The 26,782-nt window shown below is 48.7% G+C and overlaps 2 protein-coding genes across 4 annotated transcripts in view; both read right to left on the bottom strand.

The window, feature by feature from the left end:
• The window catches only part of SLC1A2 (solute carrier family 1 member 2), a 168,423-nt gene extending 161,986 nt beyond the window's left edge, over window positions 1-6,437 (bottom strand). Inside the window, exon 1 of one of the 2 annotated variants that reach the window (XM_008269754.5) lies at window positions 5,783-6,437. In XM_008269754.5, the coding sequence (XP_008267976.1) occupies window positions 5,783-5,799 (17 nt within the window). In that variant the 5' untranslated portion in view covers window positions 5,800-6,437. Of the gene's footprint in view, window positions 1-5,699; window positions 5,720-5,782 lie in introns of those variants that run through there. The other variant, XM_051825964.3, reaches the window with a different exon arrangement.
• A 14,613-nt stretch (window positions 6,438-21,050) lies between these two features.
• PAMR1 (peptidase domain containing associated with muscle regeneration 1) overlaps window positions 21,051-26,782 on the bottom strand; it is a 94,419-nt gene continuing 88,687 nt past the window's right edge. For both annotated transcript variants that reach the window (XM_008269766.5, XM_008269767.5), the window contains 3 exons: window positions 26,030-26,262; window positions 24,381-24,673; window positions 21,051-22,137 (listed from right to left, as the gene is read on the bottom strand). In XM_008269766.5, coding sequence (XP_008267988.3) covers window positions 21,601-22,137; window positions 24,381-24,673; window positions 26,030-26,262 — 1,063 coding nt within the window. In that variant the 3' untranslated portion in view covers window positions 21,051-21,600. The remainder of the gene's footprint in view (window positions 22,138-24,380; window positions 24,674-26,029; window positions 26,263-26,782) is intronic.

The raw sequence follows: 26,782 nt of genomic DNA, 5'->3' as shown, positions 1-26,782 counted from the left end.
GAAGAGAGAGGAGAGGAGAAGAGAGAGAAAGAGAGAGAGAGAGAGAACGCGAGCAAGCCAGAGATCTGCCATCCATTGTTTCACTCCCCAAATGTCCACAACACCTGGGGCTTGGCCTGACCAAAGCCAGGAGTCTGGAATTCCATCTGGGTCTTGGACTCAGGTGGAAGGCACCCAAGTACTTGAGACGTTGCCTGCCGCCTCCCAGGGTGCTCATTAACAGGAAGCTGGGTCCAGGAGCTGAGCTAGGACTGAAATTCAGGCACTCTGATATGGGATGGGAGCACCTGGAGCAGTGCCAACTGCTACATGAAACACCTATCCCATTCCTGTTTCCATACCTGTAAAAAGGTGACATGAATAACCCCTCTGCGTCCTGCTGTCGTGGGGCTTAAATGAGTTACTACATGGAAAGTGCTTGAAACAACACGGGGCTATAATCGTCCCGTAAATGATGCCAAGACAAAAAGGCAAGTCTTCTGTCAACCAATTCCCAGTATTAGAGAGGCGCAAGAAACAGAGCTTTGAGGGTCTGAAATGTTTTGAAGTCTAGGTAAATAACACAAACTCTCCCAATCCCTCTGTGAGCCATAAAAGAACACAGTTGCAGGCCACCTACAGTCCCAGGCACCCTCAGACAGCACATCCAGGGAGGCTGGCAGGTCTCAGATCCACTTCCCACTGTGTCACCCACTCTGGGATCCTGAGATCACAGTGACTGGGAAAACCAGGATCACAGAAGCACGCGACACAAAATCCTGAGGCAGATTATGTACAACAAGTGACAGATGGCCCTCCTAACCACACGTAACAGAAGAAGGTCCGTGCAGAGATTGAAACGAAGCTGTCTTGTGCAGGGCAGCATGGGGACAAGACACCCCTCCTTGTCCCCAGGTGCTTCCGGCAAGGTCCCTGACATTGGCCACCACCTATGCTGGGGCAGGGGCGGGAGTGGGGAGGCAGGACTGATGCCCATAGAGTCCGGGAGCCAGAAGGGAGTTCATTCCCTTCATTCCATTTTCAAAGGCCAGTCCTTGCTCAGGGAGTCTATAATCCAAAGCAGCTGTTGTGATTGCCAAAAACACCAGACGGCAGTTCAGCAGACAGCGCTCATGGCTGCTGGTGGAGGTGAGACATCAGACAAATAAGTGAACAAAATAAATAAATAAATACATACATACATACATACATATCAGTGTCAGAGAGCAACAGCCATTTCTTCGGATATGCAGCACACTAAGAAAAGCAGGTATTCTGTTTAAAAGTTTAAGGATGGATGCTCCGTTCTCTTTAACACTGCCAGCCCATTGTCTCGCCTGCCATTATTTCAAGCCAGCCAGACAGCTCCATAACGAGATGCTGGTCCTTTTTTCTATTCTGCTGACAAATCTGCAGCCCATCTGCCTCCTATCAATGATGGAGCACGTGGAGATGGAGCAATGAGATATTTTTAAACGTTCTCTCCTTTAATTAATTCATTCCAAGGACTTGGCGCTGGGCATGTGGCAGGGTGAGGGGCGGGCAGAGCGAGAAGAGACCAAGCTCACAATCCTGGTAAATAAAGAGATTTGCCATCATCTGGATTCTAAAACCCTGTCTGTGAAGCCTCCTGTCTGCCCCCGACAAGCTGTTAAGGGCATGAAAGCAAAGACTGCAACCAGGGCAGTATCTGGAATTTGCTAAATTTTTTTTATCAGACTACCAGGGCACATATTAAAAATGCAAACAAAACAGATATTTTATCTTGAGAGTGATGCTTCTGCCCACTGTGGCTAGAGGCTCTCAAATGATTGGTGTCTTATTAGATAACAATAATTATAGGAGGCAACTGAAATGAAGGAGAGATGCAGACTATATTGAAAGGCAAGCCAGTCCAATGACGAAAAACTTCAGCATCGAAAACCATTTAGTTTGCCTCTGGAAGGGGGAAAACCAGACATTGGGAATTTTGTGACACAGCCATGGAGGAGAGTGGAGAGAGAAGAATCTTCCTTGAAGGCAACCTGTGTTGAGCCTGAAACGGTGACAAAGCTTTGCAATTCAGGAACTGTAGGATTTATGGCACACTGACCTAGAAATCTCAGCCCCGGCCCTTAAATATTGCATGTTTTTGCAGCCGAAGCATCCTCCCCTAAGCACTTTTCCTTGTCTGATCCACCTCTTAATGCCGAAGGCCAAACAGAAAACATCTAATTGATGGTGTTGCATAAAGAGGGAAAGCAAGTGGCCTTGGGGACTGATGAACAAACCCGTCTCTTGGATTTTAATAACCTGGCATTCCTACTTCACAAGTTTCATTTGGATTAAATATTATTTCTTGAAAATCAAGCTTTCAATTACTCACAAGAGGCTGTCTTAGTAAACATGAAATGGTTTCCTCATAGCCCAGCTAATGTCAATTTTACCCAAGGAAGTTGATTTCTATGTTCTCAAAAATGAGAAAATGAAGAATGCAACGCGCAGCAAAGCCCGAGGAGGCATGTGACGTGCAAACCCCTCTAGACGCCCCAACTTCACTCCTTCCCCTCACCTCTCAGTAAGTCTGCCATTGAGCTCTTCCTCTAGCTGATCTCAACTTCACTCCCCAGGGGGGCAGGGAGAAGGCAATGGCTATGCTTGGCCTTTGTCTGCTAAAACTAATAAATTCAGGGGGTCTCCCTTGCCAGGGCTTTTCTGCTGTCAGCACTTTTCTGTTTGCCTTGCTCACTGCGTACAACTGAAATCCAAGCCCTCCTGACTGGCTTTCGCCCTGACCCCCTGGCTCCTGGGAGTGGATGGGAAGACAGATTGCCTTGGGTCTGCGGCATATGTGATGATCCAGCCGCCACCTACCCCCAAGAGCGTATTTCTAAACTGGCTGTCTCTTCAGCTCCAGTCAATAATGGACGCTAGCCTGCCTGCCACCAACTACTTATAATCTCTTTCCAATTTGGGTCAGGGACCTAAAAGCCATCTCTGTAATTCTAGCCATGACAGGGGACTCAGAGGAAAAGAATGCTCAACTATCAAATTAGAGTTAGCTTTGCAGGAGAATCACTCCCAGGGCTGGGAACTACCAAAGAATCCACTGTTGATTTTTATAGAAACAGGATGCTAATAACCCTGGTTTCAAATAATCAGAAAACTTATAAAAAACCAAGACCTTGGACAGATACGCTCTACAAAGCCAAAGACCAAGCACATTAAAAAGTGCATAAAAAGGATATCCCCAAAGGAACTTGCAGAGTATGGACGCGAAAGGTTCAAGGTTCCTGCCAGCCATGCCCAGTGCGTATGTTGATACCTGAATTGTCTAGATGATGATCCCGAAACTCTGCCGTGTCCTGTCACCTTCCTGGAAAGATGACATTATATTCTATACAATTTTATCCTTAACGTCTGTTTTCCTGGGACCACTTACTTCACACATTTATCAGAAGAATTCAATAGGATGCGAATAAGCTTTGAAAGTAGTGTGTTAAATAAATATAACATGTCACTATTGCTTCTAATAATTCCTCAAACCAACATATGTTGACAATAACTATGTCACCAAATAAGTGATCACTTTACCACATGATCTTATTCTCCAAACATTCTGGATTCAACAGAATTGAAGTGAAAGTGCAAAACCTTAAAGCATGTCATTGTATTGTTTTTGTTTCCTACTCAGCTCTGTATGTTTCTAGGAAACAGTTTCAACATTGTTAGAGAGCTACAAAAGGAGATCAACTTGAGGATTCTTAGTGACAAGGTGCATCAGTCCCAGATACCAGAAGGGGAAACAGAATATCTCATCAACAACTTACTAATAAGTTACACTGGAGCCAGTCTTCTAAAAACCAGCTCCCAGATTGCGTCCCCCACCCTCGCCCCTGCCCTCAGCCACCAGAGCATCTAGCATGAGAATTCTATCTAACAAGTACTCAGTAAATGGTCTCTGAGCAAAAGATGAAAGAGGAGAGGACGGAGAAGACCAGGGCTTCCAAAAATGTCACCTGCATATCAGTTAGTACCCCTAACTCATAATGGATGACAGATCACTTTTTGCTGTTGTGTCCCAGCTTTCCAAATGTCTTCCATCCTTTCATCTCTCAAATACAAGTTTTTCTGGCCAATCTTAACCCAGTGCACAAAGATGGCATTAGCTGCATGTGTCTTTAGAAAACACCCAAAATCATGTTTGCTCTATGTTTAGTGTCAAGGGATCCGGCAGCTCTCACTGAAGACAAGAGGGAGATAAACACATTCAGAGTGAGGGAGCTGCTGTTGTCCTCACTCTCCTTTCCCTCTCTGGCCATCAAAATCATGAGGAGGTTGGATGGGGTGCATAAAAGATGGTCATCACCCATGTTTCCAAGCCAGCCTTTGAAGAGCAGGGCTCTGGCATTTCTAATAGGAAACCCTTTCAAATTAAACAGAGAGACACTGGTGTTGAACCATCTGGGCTCTTAACATTAAGTTCTAGAAATCTGGTTCAGCACCCGTCCTTGAACACCAGTGTCCCTCTGGAGCATCCTTTTGGAGAAATAATAATGAAAGCCGTCCACACTGCTAAAGCGTTAGGGCAAGAAGCAGAAGTTGCATGCTATGACAAGATGCCAGGCCGCTCTGGCAGGAGTCTAAGGGACAGAAAAAAGGATGAGTTCCTTCTCCTGGACAGAGACAGACAGTTTCAGAAATATGTCCCTTTGTTGGATGTTGGTGTGCAGGCTTCTGACACTAGTTCTTCCCTCCTGCTTGAGAGAGACCCACTGCACCCAAACAAGTCGGTGGAATTTATAAGAAAAAACTGCAGAAGTGCCAGCAGCCACCTATGCCCAAGGCAGCCCCTGACGCTCGCTTTCCATAGAACATGCGACTGCCAAGAGGCTAATGCAATTTTGTAAATACACGAAAGGACAGGGTTTATCAATTCGTCATGATTCTCTAGGACGCTGGAAAAGTTTCTTGGGAGATACTGGTCCAAGAAACTGTTCCTGGCCCCTTCCTTTGAGGAGGGAGTTTTTTGTTTTGTGTTTTTGTTTGTTTCTGTTTTTGTTTATTGGCCTCCCTTTGCCTCCTGCAGCCCCTTCTGCCCCTTGCTAAAGAGAGCGGTCCTTCTTTCTCTCTCGAGGGGGCTTTCTCTTATGCCAACCCAAGAAACAGGAGGCGACTCCAGGGCCCCAGGCAACACCGGGAAGCCCGCGCTGCGCCCGCGCGTCGGGGTCCGGGGACTCCAGCTCCTGGCCCAAACCACGTTTTCCCGCCTCCTCCCGGGAAGCACCCAAATCTCTTCCACCCGTCCTTAGAGCTGGCCAGGGAGATTCCGCCTTGCAGGGCCCAGGAGCTATCCGAGGGGGCCCGCTGCTGCGACCCCGGAGGCCGCGCGCGCGCCTCCTCGCCCCGCCCCGCCCCGCGCCGGCTCCGGCTCCGGCTCCAGCCCCAGCTCATTCATTCGGGCCGCTCCACACCTTGCAGCCCGCGGAGCACGGCTTCCCGAGGCTCGGTCTGCTCACACCGGGCGCACTCCCTGGTTGCTTCTGAACCTCGAAAGTCACCTCCAAAGGATTTTTCCTGCACACTTTTTCACATCTCCATCGTACCTTATCCCCCTTTCATTGCAACAAAACGACCCTCGCCCTCTCCCCTCCTCGAAGGGTTAAGCGGCCAGTTCCCCCAAAGAAAACAGGTCCCCTCGCCACCCTCCCACCCGCAGCCAAGCGTCGCTCCGTCACCACCTCTGAGGCTCCGAGCCGAGCGTCTCGGTATCCATCCCGCGCGCGGCCCCTGCGTCCCACGGGTCCCGAGAGAGCCCCCTCACCCTTCGGAAGCCGCCATGGTCTGGGGAACGCCCCCTCCTCTTCAGCGCGGTCCGGCCGCGGCGGGCGAGGGAGCGAGCGCGCGCCGGGGTGAGCGCGGGAGTGTGGCCCGGAGCGGTATTTAACGGGGAGCCTCTCCCCGCCCTTCCACCCGCCTCCCGGGTAAGCCCTTTAGCGCCTCGACGCGCGCCGGAGGCTCCTGCAGGTGCTAATCCGCGTCTCAGCTCCCCGCGCCGGGCGCCCCGCGCTCCCCTCGACCGCTGACGGTGGCGCCTGGCCCGGCGCGCCGTGGGGATCGGAGAGTGGCTGTCCCCGAGGACGCACTGTGCCCCGCGCTGCAGGAGGGCGCACTCCGACGCTGCGCCCCCTCCGCCGCCGCTGCCACCTGTGATTCGCTGCGGGGCAGGCGGGCGCCGTGAGCGGCGGGCACGGAGAGGGCTGGCAGGCGGAAGACCGCGCGCGTGTGTGCGGGCAGTGTGTGCGTGCGTGCGCGTGTGTGCGGGTGTGTGCGCGCCGGGGGAGGCGGCGGAGGCCGCTGCGCCCTGGCTCGGCGCCGGCCGGGGAGGGATTGCGAGGTTTAGCTCCGCTGGAGCTGGGGATTTGCAGGCGATCTCCCTCTATTTTCGTCGAGAGCTGACATCACCCGCGCCGCAGCCTCCGGCGACTCCTTTAACCGCCGCCCCCCGCCCCCCATCTCCAGACGCGGTCCCTCCTCTGCCATCCCTCCCCCCCAGCCCCTCGCCATAAATTACCCAAATAAGAAAAGAGGCCCCGCCGGTCATCCGGGAGGGCCTGGGCAGCCTTTGGCAGGAGCCCAGGATCTAAGGAGTCGCTATTGTTTCCCCCTGAAGCCCGCCTGGCCCCGGGGTCACCCTGCGCGGAGCGAAGCGCAAGAGACAGCGCGGAGACCCGGGATGCCCCGCAGTCTCGGGCACACCTGTTCCGACTCACACTCACCCCCAAGCTCACCCTCACAGGCAGGCACACCCACCCCATCCTCCCACGTCCGCGGTTTCCAGCCCCCTGGAAGCCAGAGGCTGAACCGGACCGGTGGCGCGGTCGAGATGCGGCCCAGCTGCGCGCCCTCCCCCACCGCGGCCCGCATAAAGCTCGGGCCTTCAATTATTAATGGAGATTAATACTGATGCTGCTCTCAGGGGACAGCGGGCGGGGTGCACGGGAGGCTGTAGGTGTTTGTGTTTTTGTTTTAGCGGGGAGAGGTTGGCCTCAGGGGTGCGGCCAGGAGGGCACCGAGCAGTGGCCCAGACTTAGCGGCGGGGGCGCGTCTCCACCCTCCCCACTCCGCAGGCTTCGGAGTCCCGGGGGCGGTGCGCGGAGACAGATGGGCCGGTGCAAGGGAGGGTCCAAGCCTCCTGGCCGGCTTTGCATAATAATGACGAGACCCGTACAGCTTTTATTATCTGTGCTCCCGGGACTAGGCAGACGCACGCGGCTCTACCACCTGCCGACCCTCTGGCCGCGGTGAAGGCAAAGCCTCACTTTCCTGACCTAGACAATGGGACTCCAAATAGCCCCCTTTGCGGGGCCTCAGAGAGAACTACACAGCCTCTCGAGAGAGACTTGCAAAGTGTAAACGCGCCTGGCAGATGTGAGCGGTGCGGTGCGCGCCTGTCTCCTGGCACCTGCCAGGCTCCTCCGGGCGAAGTCGCAGGGCCCCCTGCGCTCTGCAAGTGTCCTGGCTGCCTGCTCCTCCAGTCAGTCTTCTTCCCTGGAGGAGGCGCTCTTGGGCCCTGCACTGAGCTGAATCTTGTCGGAAGCTGGGATGCAGAGAGCCACGTGATTACCGGAGGAGCAGTCCCGGGCACGGTGCCAGGGATGCCGGGGTCCCAGGACGCCCGGTTGGTGGTCAAACGCCTGGCGCTGGACTGCAGTCTTTCACCACCTTCCAGAGGAGTCATCCTGGCCAAATTCCTCACCCTCTCTTCTTTCCATCTGCGGAATGGGAATATTATCTCCAATCTCTCGGTGCGAAAGGAATTGAATGAAATACATTTAAAAAAATATCTGCAAAGTTCTTAAGCTAGAGTCTGGCACCCAGTAACCTTAGAAGAAATGTTCAGTTGGTTTTAAGGGGCCGTGAAGGATAGCTTTTGGGCAAAACATGCAAGGATGACTAGACAGATGAGAGAAAGAACAAGAAAGAGACCTACTAGACGTTAGCAATGAATCAACACACCCTCTTCCAGCTCCCTGCTTCACCGGCTTCCCACAAGCTAGATGCAAATATCATCCTGCATCCATTTCATCTCCCAGATCTGCATCCTATTCCTCTTGGCACCCTTTAGAGTCCTTATAACTTTGCATTTTCTTTTTTTATAAGTAATGCCTTATTTTTTTCAAAGATTATTTATTCATTTATTTATTTGAGAAGTAGAGTTACAGATGGTGAGAGGGAGAGACAGAGGGAAAGGTCTTCGGTCTGCTGGTTCACTCTCCAAATGGCCGTAACAGCTGGAGCTGCACCGATCCGAAGCCAGGAACCAGGAGCCTCTTCCAGGTCTCCCACATGGGTGCAGAGGCCCAAGGACCTGGGCCATCTTCTACTGCTTTCCCAGGCCATAGCAGGGAGCTGGATGGAAACAGGAGCAGCCAGGACTAGAACCGGCACCCATATGGGATGCCGGCGTCGCAGGCAGAGGATTAACCAACTATGCCACAGCGCCAGCCCCTGCATTTTCTTAAGAAATAAAAGCTGTAACCATCTCATTTGACTTTGGGTCCTTTCCTCTTCCAAAGAAAACACTATTACTTCATCTGATAAAGGTGTTTTTAGAAATTATTGCGTACCTGCAGCAGGCGCTTCTCCTGCCTTGACTTCTGTCAAGCCATCGTCTCTCATTCTCTCTTCACAATACAAGGACTTCCCTTTCCTGTCTGCTAAGGAGGCAGCCTGTGAACAACACCACAGAACACTCTCCCAGGCCTGCCTATGAGGATCCCAGCAGCACCCCCTGGTTGTTATCATCGCCTTGCAAATGAGCAGGAATGAACTACTCCCTGATAGCTCCTCAGCATAGCACTTAGGCGTGGAGCACTGAGCTGCTCAATTCCTTAGGGCTTACTGCCCAGAGCAGGGCACCCGGTACAGAAAGAGGCTGGGTTAAAGGAAGAGGAGGGAATTGTTGGCAGTTTGTAAAATGTCCTGTTAAAAATAAAACACTCCTAATTATGTTTCCGGTGTTCAGAACCCGAGAGAATTCAGGTGCCGTCCAGCTTGATCTGATAAGGGAGGAGTCCTTCTGGTTGGCCACCCTCTCTGTAAGTGGCTCTGTCTGAGAACCCTGATGTCACATCCTACACTGGAGGGACACTGGCATTTAGAGACCAAGTCTATTAAATCATGGAGACTAAGCCACAGATGATTCTAAGAAACCATGCTCTGTTTCATGTTAGAAGCTCCTTGCCATCCTCTGCACCAGTTCATTTTTAAGCAAGCTGGCACAGTGACCTTCCACACTGGCTGCCCTTTAAAATATCCTGAGAGCTTCTTAGAAAATAACAATCAATACCCAAGCCACTTTCTAGAGGTTTCTGTTTCATCAGCCTGAGCGCTCAGACTTGGATGTTTTTTAGACTTCCTCAGGTGATTAATGCCACTGTGCAAACATGGGGACCACTGTTTCAATAAGATGGAGAAGGGTTCAGACACAGGGCTCCAGGAGGAAGCTGGAGCAAATTGACATATTTAGCCTTTGGAAAGTGATAGACAAGGCTGTCTTCAAATACAGGGAATTAAAATCTTTCCAGGAAAACACTTGTGTGTTAGTCTAGGCAACCAATGTGAGAAGCTATAAAAACCTAGAGCTCTGTTTATATTGTGCACATAGCATATGGAGGGTAAGCCACCACCCTGCCCTACCGCTGTGCTGGGTAAGAACTCAGCTCTGGATCCAACAGCTGTGCATTCAATGCTACCCCTGCTGTGGGTTAAACTCGGTGTTACCATACTCTGTGCTACCATGTTCTGTGCATGTTAGGATCTTAGCTTGCTAATCTCAAAACCAGAGACGATAATAATGGGCCCTTCAGTTGCCGTGGGGATTGAGTAATGTGTGGGAAAACGCTTAACTCTCAGCCTGGCACTTCGCGAATGCCGTCCAAGACTTGGGGGCACAGCAGCATGTCCCCGATGTAATTTACCACGGATACCACTTGAGAACTCAGCATCCCCACCCCAAACCACAGCACAGAGCCAGCAATAAGAAAACGGAGCCCTGGTGTGAGAGCAGAGCAAAGCTGACCCTCCAGGCTGCCAGGCACACTTTAGAATTTTCTAGAGTCTCTTGTTCTCCTCGAGGGAGACTCTCCTTAGTTATGGCACAAGGAGCAATGGGGTACTGTGACGTTTGCACATAGATCTGCCCTTCTCGGCTCTAGCCCATGGAATGCCAAACTTCCACATGAATAAGAACCCTTCCACTGGACCAAATACTAGAAAGGCAACTGTGCTGTACTCTGAGAGACAACTTGAGTGATCTTTAAAATGCATCTTGACTATACTGAGTTTTTTTCTCTTTGCCTGGTTGGTGGTTGACTTAAAACCTAATGCCATCTACAGAAAGCGACTTCTGAGAGTTGAATAAAGGTAGTGTTGAAATTGCAACTTCCCCATAGCTGTAGCATTCCTTTAACATTTGCTGAATGCCTACTCGAGTTTAAATATGACCTTTTGCAGAAGATAGAATTATTATCCCCATTTAACGGGGGACAAAACTGAGGCCAGTCATGATTAAGGACTCTGCCCAAGTTGACAGAGATAGTGATTGTATTAGTCAGAGTCCCAGCTAGCAAAAGATGGTATAGTCAAATGGAGTAAAATGTGGAAAGTTTAATAGACCATGTAGAAAGACATGAGAGGCTGTTGGCTAACATCCAGGGATAGTGCAGACTCTTTGGGCTGGAATCAGGGCATCATAGTGACTCACTCTGAGACTGAAGGGAGCTTTCTGAGACCCAGAGAGGAGCACTGTGTGAAGAAAGCCGCCTGACAGCAACCGAGACCTTTGTGGCCATAGCAACCCAGTGGAAGGGACCAGGGAATAAGCATCTCCACCTCTGCTTCCCTCCAGGCCTTCGTTCCCCTCCAGGGCTCCCTAGGGGCCAAGGCCCACTGGCACGTGGAGGGCAGGAGAATCCACTGAAGCAAGTCACAGACAACCTGGGCAGCTCACTCTCCCCAGGGGAACAGCTCAGGAAGGGGAGAGAGTGGAGAAACTAGCCTCCAGAGCCCATGGACGAAGCTGGGATTTGAGCACAGCCAGTCTCCCCGCAGAAATGTGCCTTGGACCTCTCTGCTCTGCAACCTATACAGATAATCCTGACATCAGTATTAGAGCCGGTTGTCCTGCAGCATCTAGAAACCTCTCCATCATGGAGGCTTGCAGCAGAGACTTGGTCAGACCACTCAGTCGAGGTCAGAAAATACGTCTGTTCTATGAGACAGGTCACCAGGTGGCCTCAAAGGTCTCAGTCCTAAATTCTAGAATATTCTCAATGTGTTCCTATTATTGCAGGAGCTCAGGACTGAAGGAGGGACAAAGACTCCCTCCTATTGTGCTCTTCTAAGGAATGTCTTCCTTCTCTTGGTTTTCCTTTAAGATTGCTTGAGATTGGCTACTGCAGCCCCACATAGGAAAGGGAATGGGAGACTCCTAATATAGAAGAGGAAAACCGTCACTCAGTGCTTTCCCATAAAAGGCTGCTGAGTAGGCTATTCCCCTCAGGATGACAACAGAGGACAAATGTTTCGATGTTCAAAGTTTATCAGACAAAAGTGACCTAGACAGAGGGATGACATCTAAGTGACCCAAAGGTTACCCTCTAGAAAGGGACTGTCACTCAGTAACATCTGAGGGATATGAATTTGACTTTTCCTACCAAATGCAATCACTGTTTCATTGGCATTGATCTTCAAGATCGCTGACCTTTGGGGCTGGCATTGTGGCACAGCAGGTTCACCCACCTCTTGTGACACTGACATTCCATATGAGCACCAATTCCAGTCCTAGCTGCTCCACTTCTGATCCAGCTACCTGTTAATGCTCCATGGAAAGCAGCAGAGGAAGTCCAAGTACTTGGGCCCCTGTCACCCATATGGGAGACTCAGATGGAGCTCTAGGGCTCCTGCCTTCCACCTGGCCCAGCCACAGCCACTGCGGCCATTTGGGGAGTGAACCAGCAGATGGAAACGCTCTCTCTCCTCTCTCTCTCTCTCTCTGCAACTCTGCCTTTCAAATAAATAAAATGAATCTTAAAAATTAAAAAAAGGTAATTTTGGAGAAAAAGGTTGTTGATGCTCCCCAGAACGGAGTAATGAGATCATCTCCCAGCCTCAGCTCCTGGGGAAGGACATTCAGGGAACAAATGAGTGTTCTCAGAGTTCCCAGGTGGCTGCTTTCTGGGAAAGCAAAGTCTGGACTCAGGAACCAAGGGGCTGTGTTTGAACCCCAGATCCGTGACACTTGACGTTGAGTGAAATCATTCAGTGCTTTTGAACCTTAACTCTCTCATCCATAAAATGTAGGCACTCTATGTAGCTGCAAAAATTATATATGTAGAACAGTTATCATAGGACTTGGCACACTGTGTGAACACACTACATGCCTGTTGTACGCATTCCTAACAACCAAGGAATTACAAGCGATGTGTCTGCGTCTGTCTTCAAAACTGACTCAATCACTGAAACTGAGACTACACACATTAAGTCTTTGAAAATGCAAAAAATATAAGGGACTTCAGAGGACCTCTCATAAGACGATTGATAGGAGTATGCCAATTTTTTAATGGGAACTATTTTTAAGAACAATGAAACACACATTTTTTAAAGATTTACTTATTTATTTGAAAGGCAGAGTTAGACAGTGAAAGGGAGAGATAGAGAAAGAAAGAGATCTTCCATCCACTGGTTCATTCTCCAAATGGCCACAATGGTCAGGGCTGGGCCAGGTCAAAGCCAGGTGCCTCCTGTAGGAGTTGCAGGAGCCATGCGCTGTGGCCACCTTCTGCTTCTTTCCCAGGTGCATTAGCAGGGAGATGGATTGGAAGTGCAGCAGCTGGGACCCCCACGGGTGCTCATATAGGATGCCAGCATCACAGGCAGCAGCTTAAACTGTTGCACTATGATGCCAGCCCATGAAAACTATTAGATAGTGTTCCTGTGTTAGGGGAGAGATACTAAACTATTCGCTGACACCACTGGCTCTGAAACCATCAGCATGCAAGAGAGAAGCTATAGAAGCCCACAACCACATCGAAAATAAGAACATTTGAGAAAGAGAAGGGCGTTCAGAGCAGTAACTGGCAGGGGAATTTTCATGGTGGCAGCACCAGATCATTGCAGCAAGAATGCCAAGGTGGGCACCGAAGTTATAATGCGGACTTCAGAATTAGACCAACCTGAGAAGCATCTTTCTCGATCAGATTTGGAGCTTCTACTTCAAATGACCTTGAGTTTGTCTCAGCTCTCTGGGCACCAATGGGTATGGTCAGGACCCTGTATGTGGGGTGATGTCACATAAATCACTTAGCACAGGCCCTGGCACACTGTGGCAAGCTATTGTCTTTATTAGGTCAGCTTTCTGCCTGCCACTGCTCTCATAACTCAAAAGGGCAGTGCTAACACCTTGGACCCAACAGCACAGTACAGCTACAGATGAGCCAGCCTGTGGCCTGGCTTGTCTGGTTGTGGTCACTGAATAAAGGGAACCATCCAACTTGCAGAGGATGGAGCCGCCAGGAGTCGTAAGGCACAAGCTGAGTTCATTCACTCTTTTCTTGTTAACACTCATTAGCAAAAGACAAGTGAGAGTTCTATTTTTACCTCACTCACCAAGCTGATGAGAAAAGAGATGTTACTTCATAGAAATCTTAATTCAGACTGAGAACTTGGTCTAAATATAATCCATTCTTCAGGCAGAAAGCATCTCATTAAATAGAGAACTCTGAAAAGGTTGAAATGCCAGGTAGTTATACTTATTGCATGATAAATTCTACCAGAAGGAGTGCAGATTCACTCCATCTACTTAGCGTAGGTGAAAGAGGAAAGGAGACAATGGGAAAAGATGAATGGGGAGCTCTCGGCGCTGTCTATCATTCCCCACATCAGCATTTCTAGGACGAAATGACTTGAGGCTGAATGTCAAGGTTAGAACACATTCTTTATGCCCACCATAAAAATCATAACATTTTGAATTAGAGCGACTGTCTCTTTTTTTAGTAGCTTGATCCTGTATAGCGTGGAAATACTCTCTGAGAATGATTGCTGCTATTTTAATTTCTACCCCAGGTTTCTTGTAATCCTGGCAAAGACGGCCAGTTAGGCATCCATATTCTCAATTCCTTTATTCCTCTGGGACATTACAATATTCAGTTGTGATATCCTCATCGTGAACAGAAAGAGAGAAAGGAAATTTTTGCTCTTCAGGGGGATTTCTTTGCTTGGTGCTACCTTACTGTGGTTAACCGCTAAGCAATTTGGATCAAGGACTGAATCAAGGACACAGGCCAGGCTCTGGTGACCTCAGAAAACCCAAGGATAGACCCTTGTTCTGCTCTCTCTATTCAGTTCTTTAAACAATTACTGGGTAATTTCTAAGAGAATCAGTGTGTCAAACACCAAAGGTATTTTTTATAAAGTTATTCTCTTTAATAAGAGAGAGACATCAACTATGCAATTTAATTCTGAATTTAGATTATCCACTCAGATTTGTTTTTAAATCCAAGACTGAAGAACTAAATTATGTCTTTGCATAAGCACAGTAAATTGAAAGGTTGCCCAGTTCACCTTGCGATTTTGTTTATTAGCACCTACATCTTGGGTATTTCTGTTGCTGTTGTTGTTTTGCAACACTTTGTTTTTCTTCCCATTGACAATAAAACAACTTTTCCTGAATTGAGAATTAAGGATCAATAGGGTTCTTTTTTTCTCTTTTGCATGGAATTATCTTTTCTTAAAAACCACAAGTTCAGAAATATGACAGTTGTTTTCCTTCCTCCAAGAATTCAATCTTGACTCTCGTTTTCACCTGCAGAAGCAATGCCCTAACTTTACCTACATTTTCTTTGTCAACAAAGCTCTCCATGGAACCCAGTCTGAGCGTCTGGATGAACACGCAGTGAATTGGAATACAAACGTGAAGTGAGCCCTAAAAGACTGAGCCATTGAGAGGTCTTCTTAAAATGCTGGGCCTCAACAGCACATCCGGGCAGAGCCCTGCCAGCCCAAGCAAGTCCTACTGCCAAGAAAAGCAAAGACAGGCCCCAAATTGCTCCCAAATCACTCCAAAATGTTCTCATCTTTCCAATGGCCCTGAAAAGATAAACTTCCCCCAGCCCTAGGGACCCCCAGTATTTCACTCCACATTTTCACAGGATATGAACAAAGGAGAAAAAAATCAAGCAGCACCAAAGATATGTCTCAATTCCTTGCATCTTGCATGTCTTTCAGTTTTCTTCTTCTTACTCATCTGGCCCTAAGATGAAGAATGGCATTAAGAAGTGGTTGTGTCAGTGCAATGAGATTCAGGTCCAGGTTAGGACAAGAGAGAAACCCAGTGTTAGAGCCCCGATCTGCACTGCAGTTGATTTCGTGATCACCACACCAATAATTCCCAGTGCACAGTGAGGAATTCAGAGGGTTTGATACACACCGTGCACAGCATGGTCCTGCACGTGCCTTCCCATCTCGTGCTCCCAGGTTCCAAAGTGGCCCTGCATCAAGAGACATCATCTCCAGACTCACACCCCACGCTCTTCTCATCACACTCTCCCCTGATACAACTCCAGCCTGTTTTGTCAGCATTTGCTGTTCCCAATACTGGGCATAAAGCAAGCGCTCAATAAACTTGTGTTGATGAATGAATGAAAGACATGCGAGCCGGCGCCATGGCTCACTAGGCTAATCCTCCGCCTTGTGGCGCCGGCACACCGGGTTCTAGTCCCGGTCGGGGCGCCGGATTCTGTCCCGGTTGTCCTTCTTCCAGGTCAGCTCTCTGCTGTGGCCAGGGAGTGCAGTGGAGGATGGCCCAAGTCCTTGGGCCCTGCACCCCATGGGAGACCAGGAGAAGTACCTGGCTCCTGCCATCATATCAGCGCGGTGCGCCGGCCGCAGCGCACTGGCTGGGGCAGCCATTGGAGGGTGAACCAACGGCAAAGGAAGACCTTTCTCTCTGTCTCTCTCTCACTATCCACTCTGCCTGTCAAAAAATAAAAATAAAAAAAAGACGTGGAAAATCAATTAAATCACAAGTTTAAATTCAAGATTGAAGATGTTTTATTGGCTAATAGTCTGACGTAGGAGGTGAATATGGACAGCCTATTACCTTTTTGAGCAAGTGATGAATTTGGCACCATAAAAATTCTTAAGTTCAGAATAAGTGTGAATAGTTTCGATGCCTGGCTCCAGCTCCTGACTCCAAGTACCTACTGGTACAGACCCTGGGAGATGATAATAATGTTTGAAGTGGTTGGGTTTCTAACACTGACATGGGAGACCTGGATTGGTTTCTCAGCTGCTGTCTTTTGACCATTGTAGGTACTTAGGTAGTGAACTAGGAGATAGGGTGCATCTCTCTCACTCTCTCTTCCTCTCAAATGAATATATATATATATATATAATACATAAAATAACTGTATCCTTGTACTTCATCTCAGACATTTGTCCAGATCATTACCACATACACAACAATATCTTACCCTTCTTGGTTCTTCTAACTCTTGGATTTCATTTATTTCTACCCATACTTTCTTGTTGTGGACCCCACTTTTCCACCTCTTTGGACCTCAGCAGCATTCTAAAATTCCTGTCCTCTCCACACTCTGCATAGTGCTTCTCCTGTCTGGTTTCTCAGCCTCCCGGTCCTGAAGAACCACCACCCACCACCATCACCACAGCAGCCAACACCCGAGACAGGGCTGCGGGCTAGACATTGTTCACACTGGGGAGATTTCAAGGAAATGGGGCTATGTTCTGGGCTGGATGCCGTGGAGAAGTGGGAGTAGTTGTGAAATTGGCATCGTAATAAACCCCATCTAGAAGGAAACAAGAGAAGATCAGGACTACTGCTGTCATTGGGAGGGAAGCAAGAGTCACTCATATTAACTAGGAGAGAGGGATGTTAAATATTTGCATGGTTTGCAGGGTTACCTCAGTTTTCTCTGATATTAGAAAAGATATGCAGCCATGTTGTTTCCATCTTTTTAAAATGTTTATTCTGATTTCTTTGAAAAGCAGAGCGTGTGTGTGTGTGTGTGTGTGTGTGTGTGTGTGTGAAGAGAGGTGGAGAGAGAGAGGGAGAGAGAGAGAGAGAGAGAGAGAGAATGAATATGAATCTTCTTTTTTTTTTTTTATTTTTGACAGGCAGAGTGGACAGTGAGAGAGAGAGACAGAGAGAGAAAGGTCTTCCTTTGCCGTTGGTTCACCCTCCAATGGCCGCCGCTGCAGCCGGCGCACCGCGCTGATCCGATGGCAAGAGCCAGGAGCCAGGTGCTTTTCCTGGTCTCCCATGGGGTGCAGGGCCCAAGCACCTGGGCCATCCTCCACTGCACTCCCTGGCCATAGCAGAGAGCTGGCCTGGAAGAGGGGCAACCGGGACAGAATCCGGCGCCCCGACAGGGACTAGAACCCGGTGTGCCGGCGCCGCAAGGTGGAGGATTAGCCTATTGAGCCACGGCGCCGCCCATGAATCTTCTATTTGCTAGTTCAGTCCCTAAATGCCACAATGACCAGGGCTGGCCAGGGCACAGCCAGGAGCTAAGAGCTTCTTCCAGGTTTCCACATGGGTACAGAGGCCCAAGGACTTGGGCCATCTTCCCCTGCTTTCCCAGGCACATTACCAGGGATCTGGATAGGAAGTGGTGCAGCAAACCAGTGCCCATGGGGATGCTGGCATTGCAGGTGGTGGCTTTACCTGCTATGACACAACAGCAGCCTGAAACGATTGTTGTTTTCAACAAAGAAATAAAAGACTAGCTTTAGGGTGTCAGGTCAATGGCTAAGCACCAAGGCTGAGCTGACAGAATGTCAGATATCAGGGACTATATATGTGCATAAAGGCCAAATCACCACCACAGCAGACTTGGAAGCAATCTATTCTGGATGAAGCAGGAGCCTTCTCTGAGTCGTCCTCAGATGACAACTGCTTTCCTGGCACTAACATTCCATCCAGGACTTGCGATGGCTTTGTTCAGCTTAAGGAAACTGGAACTGTGTTGCTGAATTCCCTCTCCTGTATGGCTCTGGATTTGAGAGGTACAAGAGAAACTCACATGTGACTTGGCAAAGAGACTGAAGCAACAGCTGCTTTCACACTTGGAGAGACAGACACGGTGGCAGAGCACACACGGTGTTGTAGACCTGCCTCCTCATTGTTCTGGGTGGACAGCACCCAGGCCCACAACTCCTCCAGCACCTACTGGAAATCCTCTCTGGCCTCTCTGAACCCTGGACCAGGACGCCATGCAGCTACGTGCAAAGGGCACCAATTTTTCCTGCAGGTCTGAGACCACGGAGACCCGGGGTGGGGGGTAGGCGGGGTAGGCAAGAGACAAAGCTTGTTTTTGTGGGTTCCACTTTGCCCTTGTTCTGTCCATTTCACACCCCTCTTCCCTCCCTAGCTTCTGGCCTGGTTGATTTCAGCTTCCACATCAGTAGGAAAGTCAGTAACTTTGGGGCAGACTTAGCCTTCAGAGCTTGCAATTGTGTGTGGTCATTATAATCCCTTTAAGAATTCTTGTTTCCTAAAAAGCCCCTGACAGACACCCACTCCAATCCTTGGGGTCCTAACCTCGGATGCAAGAGCCATAGGGTCTTAAAAAGAGATAGAAAACATTCCAACGGTAGTCAGATGCAGCTGGCTGTGGTCTTAGGTCAGTCTGCTTGAATATTTTTAGTCCGTGGCAGCAGTGCTGGGGTAGAAGCCCTAGCAGGTAGCAGGTAGCAAATGGCCTTGCACTATCAACCAAGCGGCCTGGGGTGATGGTTCCAGGATTTGGGGTCAGATTCACCTTCTTGGGAGGGGCAGGAATCAACATCATAGCTGGGATGGCACTCATGCAAACCACGTCTGAGTGGTGAGGCAAGAATGGAAAATGACATGAAATAGGAGAGGGGCTGCCAAGAAAGTATAGGGGACATGATGGTCCAGGTGGGGGTTGGGACAGAGCCAGGGAATGGAGAGGGAGTCCAGGTGCTCATGTGTGAGGTGCTCATGGAGGAGCCATGGAGGCTCTGTAGGACGGTCCTGGCCCTGCCTAGGATCGCTGGAACCGGAATATTCACCATGTACTACCGGCATTACATGATACCGCACCTAGTGGTCACAGCTATCACAATAGAATCCCAGGATCTTATTCTGCCAATTTAACAGGTGCTGAAGCTGACGTTGACAGCTGACTTGCCCAACATTGCTTAGAAAAGGTGAAAGAGAGAAATGCAAATCCAGATCTCTTTGATGCAACTTCCATCACACCTTTCAAGATTCAAGGTTTCTAGGCATAGTGGAAAGAAAAAAAAAAAAAAAACCTTTGAGTTCCCTGATAAGCATTTGTAGAGTTACAGCCCTCACCCTCAGCCAAGCCTTCAGTTGACTGGAACCTCACATAAGGCTGCACTTCAACAGTCCGTTGAAGTTCTGAGAGAATACTTGCTTCAAGCCACTAAGCACTGGGTAATTTGTACTTGGTAAGGGTAACTAAGACATTCCTCAAGATCAGACCATGAGGGTAGGGGTAGGGGTGGGTAACAGGAGGAGAATGAGACTTATGGAAAGTCCCAGGAAAGCCTGACAAAGAGGGAAAGCAAAAGAAATTCCCTCTGACTTGAATGACACGGAGATGGAGAGGCAGGGTGGTAGGCAGACATGTTCTTACCTCCTGCCTAGGGGCTAACATCTTTGAGATCCAAGTTCTCTGAGCCAGCAAAGTTCCTGCTTGGGTGGACAGGAGGCAAACAGCTCCCAGGATGCCCTGTAACAGGCCTAGGCTCACAGCTCTCCCATGCTCTGGGGGGGATGGGGAAGTTCCCGTTATCTTCCAAGGGAGGAGAAGTGGGTCCCTGAGCGTCTGGCTGGCCATCAGGTCATCACGTGGCCAGCAGGCTAAGTCACCCAAACCAGGATCAAACTGGAGTCATCACCAGCTGTCAGGGAGACCAGTCCCTGCAAGAGCCAAAGGGGGGGAGCCAGTGCTGTGGCGTAGCAGGTAAAGCTGCCGCATTCTGTGTCGGCATCCCATACGGGCACCAGTTTGAGACCCGGCTGCTCCACTTCCTATCCAGCTCTCTGTTATGGCCTAGGAAAGCAGAATATGGCCCAAGTCCTTGAGCCCCTGCATCTGCGTGGGAAACCCGGAAGAAGCTCCTGGCTCCTGGCTTCTTGCGGCCATCTGGGGAGTGAACCAGCAGATGGAAGACTTCTCTCTCTCTCTCTCTCTCTGCCCCTCCTTTTCTCTCTGTGTAACTGTGACTTTCAAGTAAAACAAATAAATCTTTTAAAAAAAAAGTGCCAAAGGGGAATCAGGTCATTGGGAAGGACCACAGAGCTCTATGGAAGAACAGAGAAAACACAGCACAAGTTACCCCAGATACAGACCCTGGCACCAAACCTCAGCAAAACACCCAGGAAGGGGGGAAAATCCACCACACACTTCCCAGAGCAGCAGGGACTCAGGCGTCCTGGGAATGTTCTCAAGACTCAAAGGCATACAGGTCTCCATGGCACCATCTTGGAGAAAATTCATGAGGGGAAAGGAAGAAACGACATGAATCAAAAAAGATGTTTCACCAGCTTGAACTCATTTTTTCCTCCACTACCCAATGGAAGGTAGGGATAGGGCTTCAGAGGGCAGTCACAAAGCTATGGAAACCAGTGAAGCTACAATGTCTTGGCATATCTAAATCTAGCACAAGGACATACTTGCATGTGGCCCCAATACTGAGCCTATAAAATATGTCATAAAGATTTTTGGAGGTGCAAAGCTGGGGTCTGTGCTTGGTCTAGAACCAGAGAACCAGTGGGGACATTAGAAATCATGGAATCCTTGGAGTTTCGTTCTTCTTGTGCTATATCTGATGACACCCATGTCCCTCTTCTCCCAGCCCATGACTCACCAAGCTCCCACAGGTGGTGTCAGAAAGGTGACATTGCCCTTGTCTTAAAATACCATTTGGAAACTACAACCCTCACTGTTATTTTAAAGAGCCGGCCCTGTCCAGGTAGCTCCGAGGAAGAGCATACAGACATAAGAGTGTAGCACGTTTGTTTTATAGGTCAGAAGCTAACCCTTGTTTTATTAAAATGTGTACAGATTGGGAGAGAAAAGGGCCAGATTGTACCATGGCAATGTACACAGAGGTATGTGCCATGTGCCAGCTCCACTCCCCTCGGCTGCTCTGCAGGCAGCTCTCTGGAACTTGGTTTGATCGCAGCCTTGAAAGAGGCCTTCTGAAGCCAAGATCTCCTCGGGTCAGCTCTCCTTCAACCAAAGCTGATCATGACCACATGACAGAAAGGTGGGGGAGGCCACCAGGTCAGTTGAATGGGGAGATTTTCTTTTTCTATTCACACGGTCTTCTTTGAAAACTCAGTTCTTGCAAGCCCTGTTGTCTTCCAAATGGTTTCCCAAGCAGTCAGGAAACCTCCAGAAACCAAGCTCTGCTCATCCTCCAGTGAGTGAGGTCCCTCAGGCAGAAGCACTGGCAAAGCCAAGTTCACAGGCAAAATCACACTTCAGATCCACCACGTGTCATGCAGCATACCTACCACATGACTGCATGGCAAAGCCACTGCACAGGCCTGCAGCCGATTCATTTCAGGTTTCTCTCAATCCAGTCTTTGAAAGGCAGCACCTTGGTAAAGGCCGTGGAGAGGCTGTGTGTGCATGTTCTATCGTAACTCCAGCTCACCAGCCCCATCAGATGCCAGCGTGGCTCAGGGGATGCCCGGCCCGGGAAGGACACAGCCGCAATGCCACCTGTCTCTGCAGTGCAGATATCAGAAGGGGCAGAGGGGTCCCGGCTTGCACAGAACATGGTGTCAGTGACACTCACTGGGATGCCGTGTTCCTCATGCTGCTCCTCACACAGCAGGGAGTCCACCACCTTGACCACCCCTGAGCGGAGTGTGTCATTCTTGAAGCCGGGGCTCCTCACGTCTGCCAGGATGTTCCAGCCAGCCACGGTGATGTGGGACTCCTGGAAGGCGGTGCTGAGATCTCGAGCGGCTGCGAGGCAGATGGGCTGGACACGGGAGCTCATGCGGGCCTTGTCCAGGAGCTTCAGGATGGCGATGTCAGCGTCCAGCAGGATGGGGTCATAGTTGGGATGCAGAATGATAGCGGAAATCTACAAATGCAAAGAATGGAAGTAGTGAACGTCCAACTCAGCAACAGACAGGAATAAGCAAGACAGGAGAAAATGTCTAAGATACAGCTGCAATTATTTGGAAATACTTTGCTCAAGGAATCATACAAAACAGCTGCTCTATTTCCAAGGCTGTAACCAATATGCCTACCAGGGCCTGGCAGGTGGTGCTGCATTAGATCAGAGAGTGCAGTGGCCAATTCTCTTCAGCCAACTATTGCCATGCAGAAACAGGGCTAGCATTTAACGTTGCTGGGAGTGGACTCCACATTTTTATCTAAAACATCCTAATGTTTAAATGTTGGCAAATAACTGATTCAGAAAACATACCCAAGTGCTACCAAAGCTAAACCTCTACGGGCTACCAGTTTGCAACCTCTGTCCTACTGTGAACATTTTGTTTACCTTGAAGTCAGCATGATAGACAGCCCACCTGAAATGTTCCACAAGACTTTCCCACCAAATCTTCCCTGATTATGCATTCTTTGCTGATTATTCTCTTTGATGCAGACATCCAGGAGCTCACATCTGTGACATCTTATAATTGTTTAAATTTATACGAGTAGGTTTTACTACTTCAACTCCATTTGGGTATGTTCCTTGGAACCCATCTTGAGTCACACTAATCATGAAAAATTGGTCCATTACTCCCCAAGCCCATGGATTTGACAGAGAAGACTTCTGCTTTTCTGTTTCTATTTGCTTTGAATGACACATTGCAGGAGCTCAACAATGGATGGGCAGCGGGTAGAGATGGATCGGTGGATAGGCAGCTGAGTGGTGGGTGGATGAATGGATGGATGTATGGGTGAGGGGATGGGAGGATGGGTAGATTAGTGGGTCAATGACTGAAAGGGAGGGAGGCATGTCAAGAGAGGAATATAGTATATGGGCAGGCATTGCGGTGCTGCAGGTTCAGCTGCCACTTGGGAGCCTCCATCCAATATCAGAGTCTCTGTGACCAAGTCCAGCTCTCTATATTCACCCCAGCTTCCTGCTAATGCACACTCATTGAAGGTAGCAGATGACAGCTCAAGTATTTGGATCCCTGCCATCTATATGAGAGTTCCAGGCTTGGCCCAGCCCTGACGGTTGTGAGAATCTGGGGAGTGAGTCAGTGAATAAGAGTTTTTTCTCTCTCTTTCTCTCTTTCTTTCTCTCTTTCTCTCTTTCTCTCTCTCTCCCCCCACCACCTCTTCTTCTCCCTCTCCTTCCTCTCTTGCTCTGCCTTTCAAATAAATAAAAATGATTCTTTTAAAAAAGAAGTAGATTGTAAATTGATTATAAGGGTTTTAGATGAAACTTCTCTGTGTACCCAAAGTGTACCTAGGGCAAGACCCAAAGGTAGGGGCTGGTGCCGTGGCGCACTAGGTTAATCCTCCACCTGCGGCACTGGCATCCCATATGGGCACCGGGTTCTAGTCCCGGTTGCTCCACTTCCAGTCCAGCTCTCTGATGTGGCCTGAGATAGCAGTGGAGGATGGCCCAAGTGCTTGGGCCCCTGCACCTGCATGGGAGACCAGGAAGAAACTCCTGGATCCTGGCTTCGGATCAGCGCAGCTCCGGCCACTGCAGCCAATTGGAGAGCGAACCAACGGAAGGAAAACCTTTCTCTCTGTCTCTCTCTCACTGTCTGCAAACTCTACCTGTCAAATAAATAAAAAATAAAAATAAAAAATATTTTTAAAAGACCCAAAGGTAGCAGGTGATTAAATTTTATTCCTCAATAAATATTGACTAGTAAGCCACTTGGAACTAGGCACTGTACTAGGCTACAAGGGTGCAGTAACAACACACAACATCTGTGAGGCAAATGCATTCAGGCACGGCCAGCCATTAAGTGAGTAATATCCCAAGTCTTTGATTCATTATAATTTATAATCCATGGTACTAGGAGAGATACTTGTATATTTTACTTCTAGGTAATTAAGTTTTGATGACTACAATGACAGATGATCACTGCCTCTTACTTTTAAAGCTATTAAAGGAACAAATGCTTCATAGTGTGTCCAAAGACTGTGTTTTAAGATGTGTCACAGATGTGAGCCCCCAGATGTCCCTTTGCCAGTATCTGTCAGTGTGAAACACGGAGCCCCTGGCACATGCTCTTCTCTGGGCTGGCTGCTGACAAGCTAAGGCCACAGGGCTGACATTGTCACTGCTCTCCTGTGCTCGGAGCTAATTGAGCCATAGCCCCAGTTTCCAGCTTGATCCCGCTCTCTCACCCGAAGGTTCTGGATGGTTTTCTCATCCCGATCGTCATCCCGGTAGAACTTCCCCAAGACAACTTTGAGGTCCGCTGTCTTGATCATGTTGATCTTGCCCAGGTCAGTGACACAGTGGGCAGCCACTACGACTGTGCGCTCATTCACCAGGGCGCCACTGCAGACCAGAAACCAGGCGCCCTTGTGCAGGCCACCATCATGGACCCCGCTGGTCCTCCTGTAAATGGCTGCCTGCCATGGCCAGCGTGTCCCTTGAGTCTTCGGAGAAGTGATGTTCTCAATTTTCCCACAGACTGTGGAGAAAACACCAGCTCAGTAAGACAAACTCAGATCTTCCCACCCAAAGAGAAAAGTGTCATTTAATCAGAACACAAGCCTGTACTACCATGGGTAGGATGGCCATGAAGCCATCTAACCTGGTTTTCTTCTTCTCCCTTTAAATACTAATCAACCACCATTGGCATGGTTGGCCATAAAAATCTAGTTAAAACTGGAGGTTTTTCCATTAAATGAAACCAGCTTCTGATTCCAGGTACTTATTATATCAACAGGATTGCTGCCTAATATGTTATAGCCTCAGTTTCCTTACCAGTGAAATCAATGAACGGGGCCAGCACTGTGGCACAGTGAGTTAATGCCCTGGCCTGAAGCGCCGGCATCCCATATGGGTGCCGGTTTGAAACCCAGCTGCTCCACTTCTGATCCAGCTCTCTCCTATGGCCTGGGAAAGCAGTAGAAGATGGCCCAAGTCCTTGGGCCCATGCACCCGCGTGGGAGACCCGGAAGAAGCTCCTGGTTCCTGGCTTCAAATCGGCATAGCTCTGGCTGTTGCGGCCATCTGGGGAGTGAACCATCAGATGGAAGACCTCTGTGTGTGTGTGTGTGTAACTCTCACTTTCAAATAAATAAATAAATGTTAAAAAAAAAATCAATGGAGCCATAACAATCATTTCTAAGAGTTTCTAAGGAGACTGAAAGAGAAGATGCATGGATGTGGATCAAAGTACACAAGGCTCTCATGATGAACCTGGCCACAACAAACTCAACTATTCTATTCTCCTTTCACAAACAGGATGCGGAAGGCAGCTTAGAATATGCAAGCCCCTACTCTAGATGCTTCCACATATGCATATTGTCTCAGGAATCATCACCATAACCTTATGGAATAATTAATAACAATCATGAAAGAAACCTAATGAGACAATGAGTGTGAAAATTGAGGCTCCAACAGGAGGTCCTGTGGCACCTTTAACCCTTCTCCCACTTGGTATTTAATAACTTCTCTTTTCTTTTCTCCAAGTAAATATGGTAGAATTATCCACACAAAAGTATGAGGGTATTTTAAATACTCCACATAAATGTGTATTATTATTTAATTCCCATGTTTTCATTCCATTTTTTTTTCATGAACTTTTGGAAGTCCTCATATATGCCTCTAAGATATAGTAAGTCAGTTTCTCTAAGGTTGTAAGTTTAAGTCCAAGGGAGGAACCCCTAACCAAGCAGATATCAAACTAGAGAAGGCATGGGAGGACCCTTGCTTTGGACAAGAAGCCTTTCCCAGGAAGTCCTCAGTGGGGTTAATGGTTGATCAACGATGGCCATGGAAGATGGAAAATACTCCAAGACCAAGGATGAATTCAACTCACTAGGGATGCAGGAAGGGGCCCGCCCACTCCATTTTCCAGTTCTCAGGCAAGTCCTCCGGCTGCTCCCCAGGCGACGATAGAAGGGTGAGATGCATTCATATTGGAGCTGGGTGTGAAGATGTTGGTACCCAGTGGGCAGGTCTCCAAAGGGAAGAGTCGGCTTCTTGGTTGGGGCACCTTGGAGTTTCTGCTTGCTGAAGGCTGCTGAGTAGAGTTGATGTAACGGTGTCTCCCTGGCCCAGAGACAAAGCAGGGCAAAAGATGGTCACTGTGGCTCTTGAACACCCATGACAGTCCACTTGTAGATATTTGGTTACAGAGAAAGAAAAAGTGTTTATCTCATTCTCTGACTCCTAAACACTTCACTTCTATCACTGAGCAAATTCCCTTGCCCATCTCAATCTTCATTTTTTTCCTCCATTTCCATTCCTGGCATGCATCCAGCTGCCAAGGATTTTAACCAAAGAGGATAATATCTAGCATAATAGCTGCTATCCAAAGGTACATTATCCATGCAGACACACACATACATCAGAATAATTATAAAATTAAACCGAAAAGGGAGTCCATTTGCTTGAGAGAAATCCAGGCATATTTATTTCTCTAAACATTATCATAATGAGGCAATATTAGGAATTGACTTGAACTAAACTATGTTGATACAGTGGTTTGATTTAGCAATTAGCAGATGTAATTAGTTCACCTCAGAGAATAGAATTTTCTCTAGGGAAACAGTGATTGAGAGAAAGACAA

The sequence above is a fragment of the Oryctolagus cuniculus genome, chromosome 1, assembly GCF_051225735.1.
Source record: "Oryctolagus cuniculus isolate XC-2025 breed Fujian yellow rabbit chromosome 1, ASM5122573v1, whole genome shotgun sequence".
In the NCBI taxonomy this organism is placed as follows: domain Eukaryota; kingdom Metazoa; phylum Chordata; class Mammalia; order Lagomorpha; family Leporidae; genus Oryctolagus; species Oryctolagus cuniculus.
The sequence above is the reverse complement of the archived record's forward strand: the minus strand, read 5'-3'. Positions and strand labels throughout refer to the sequence as shown.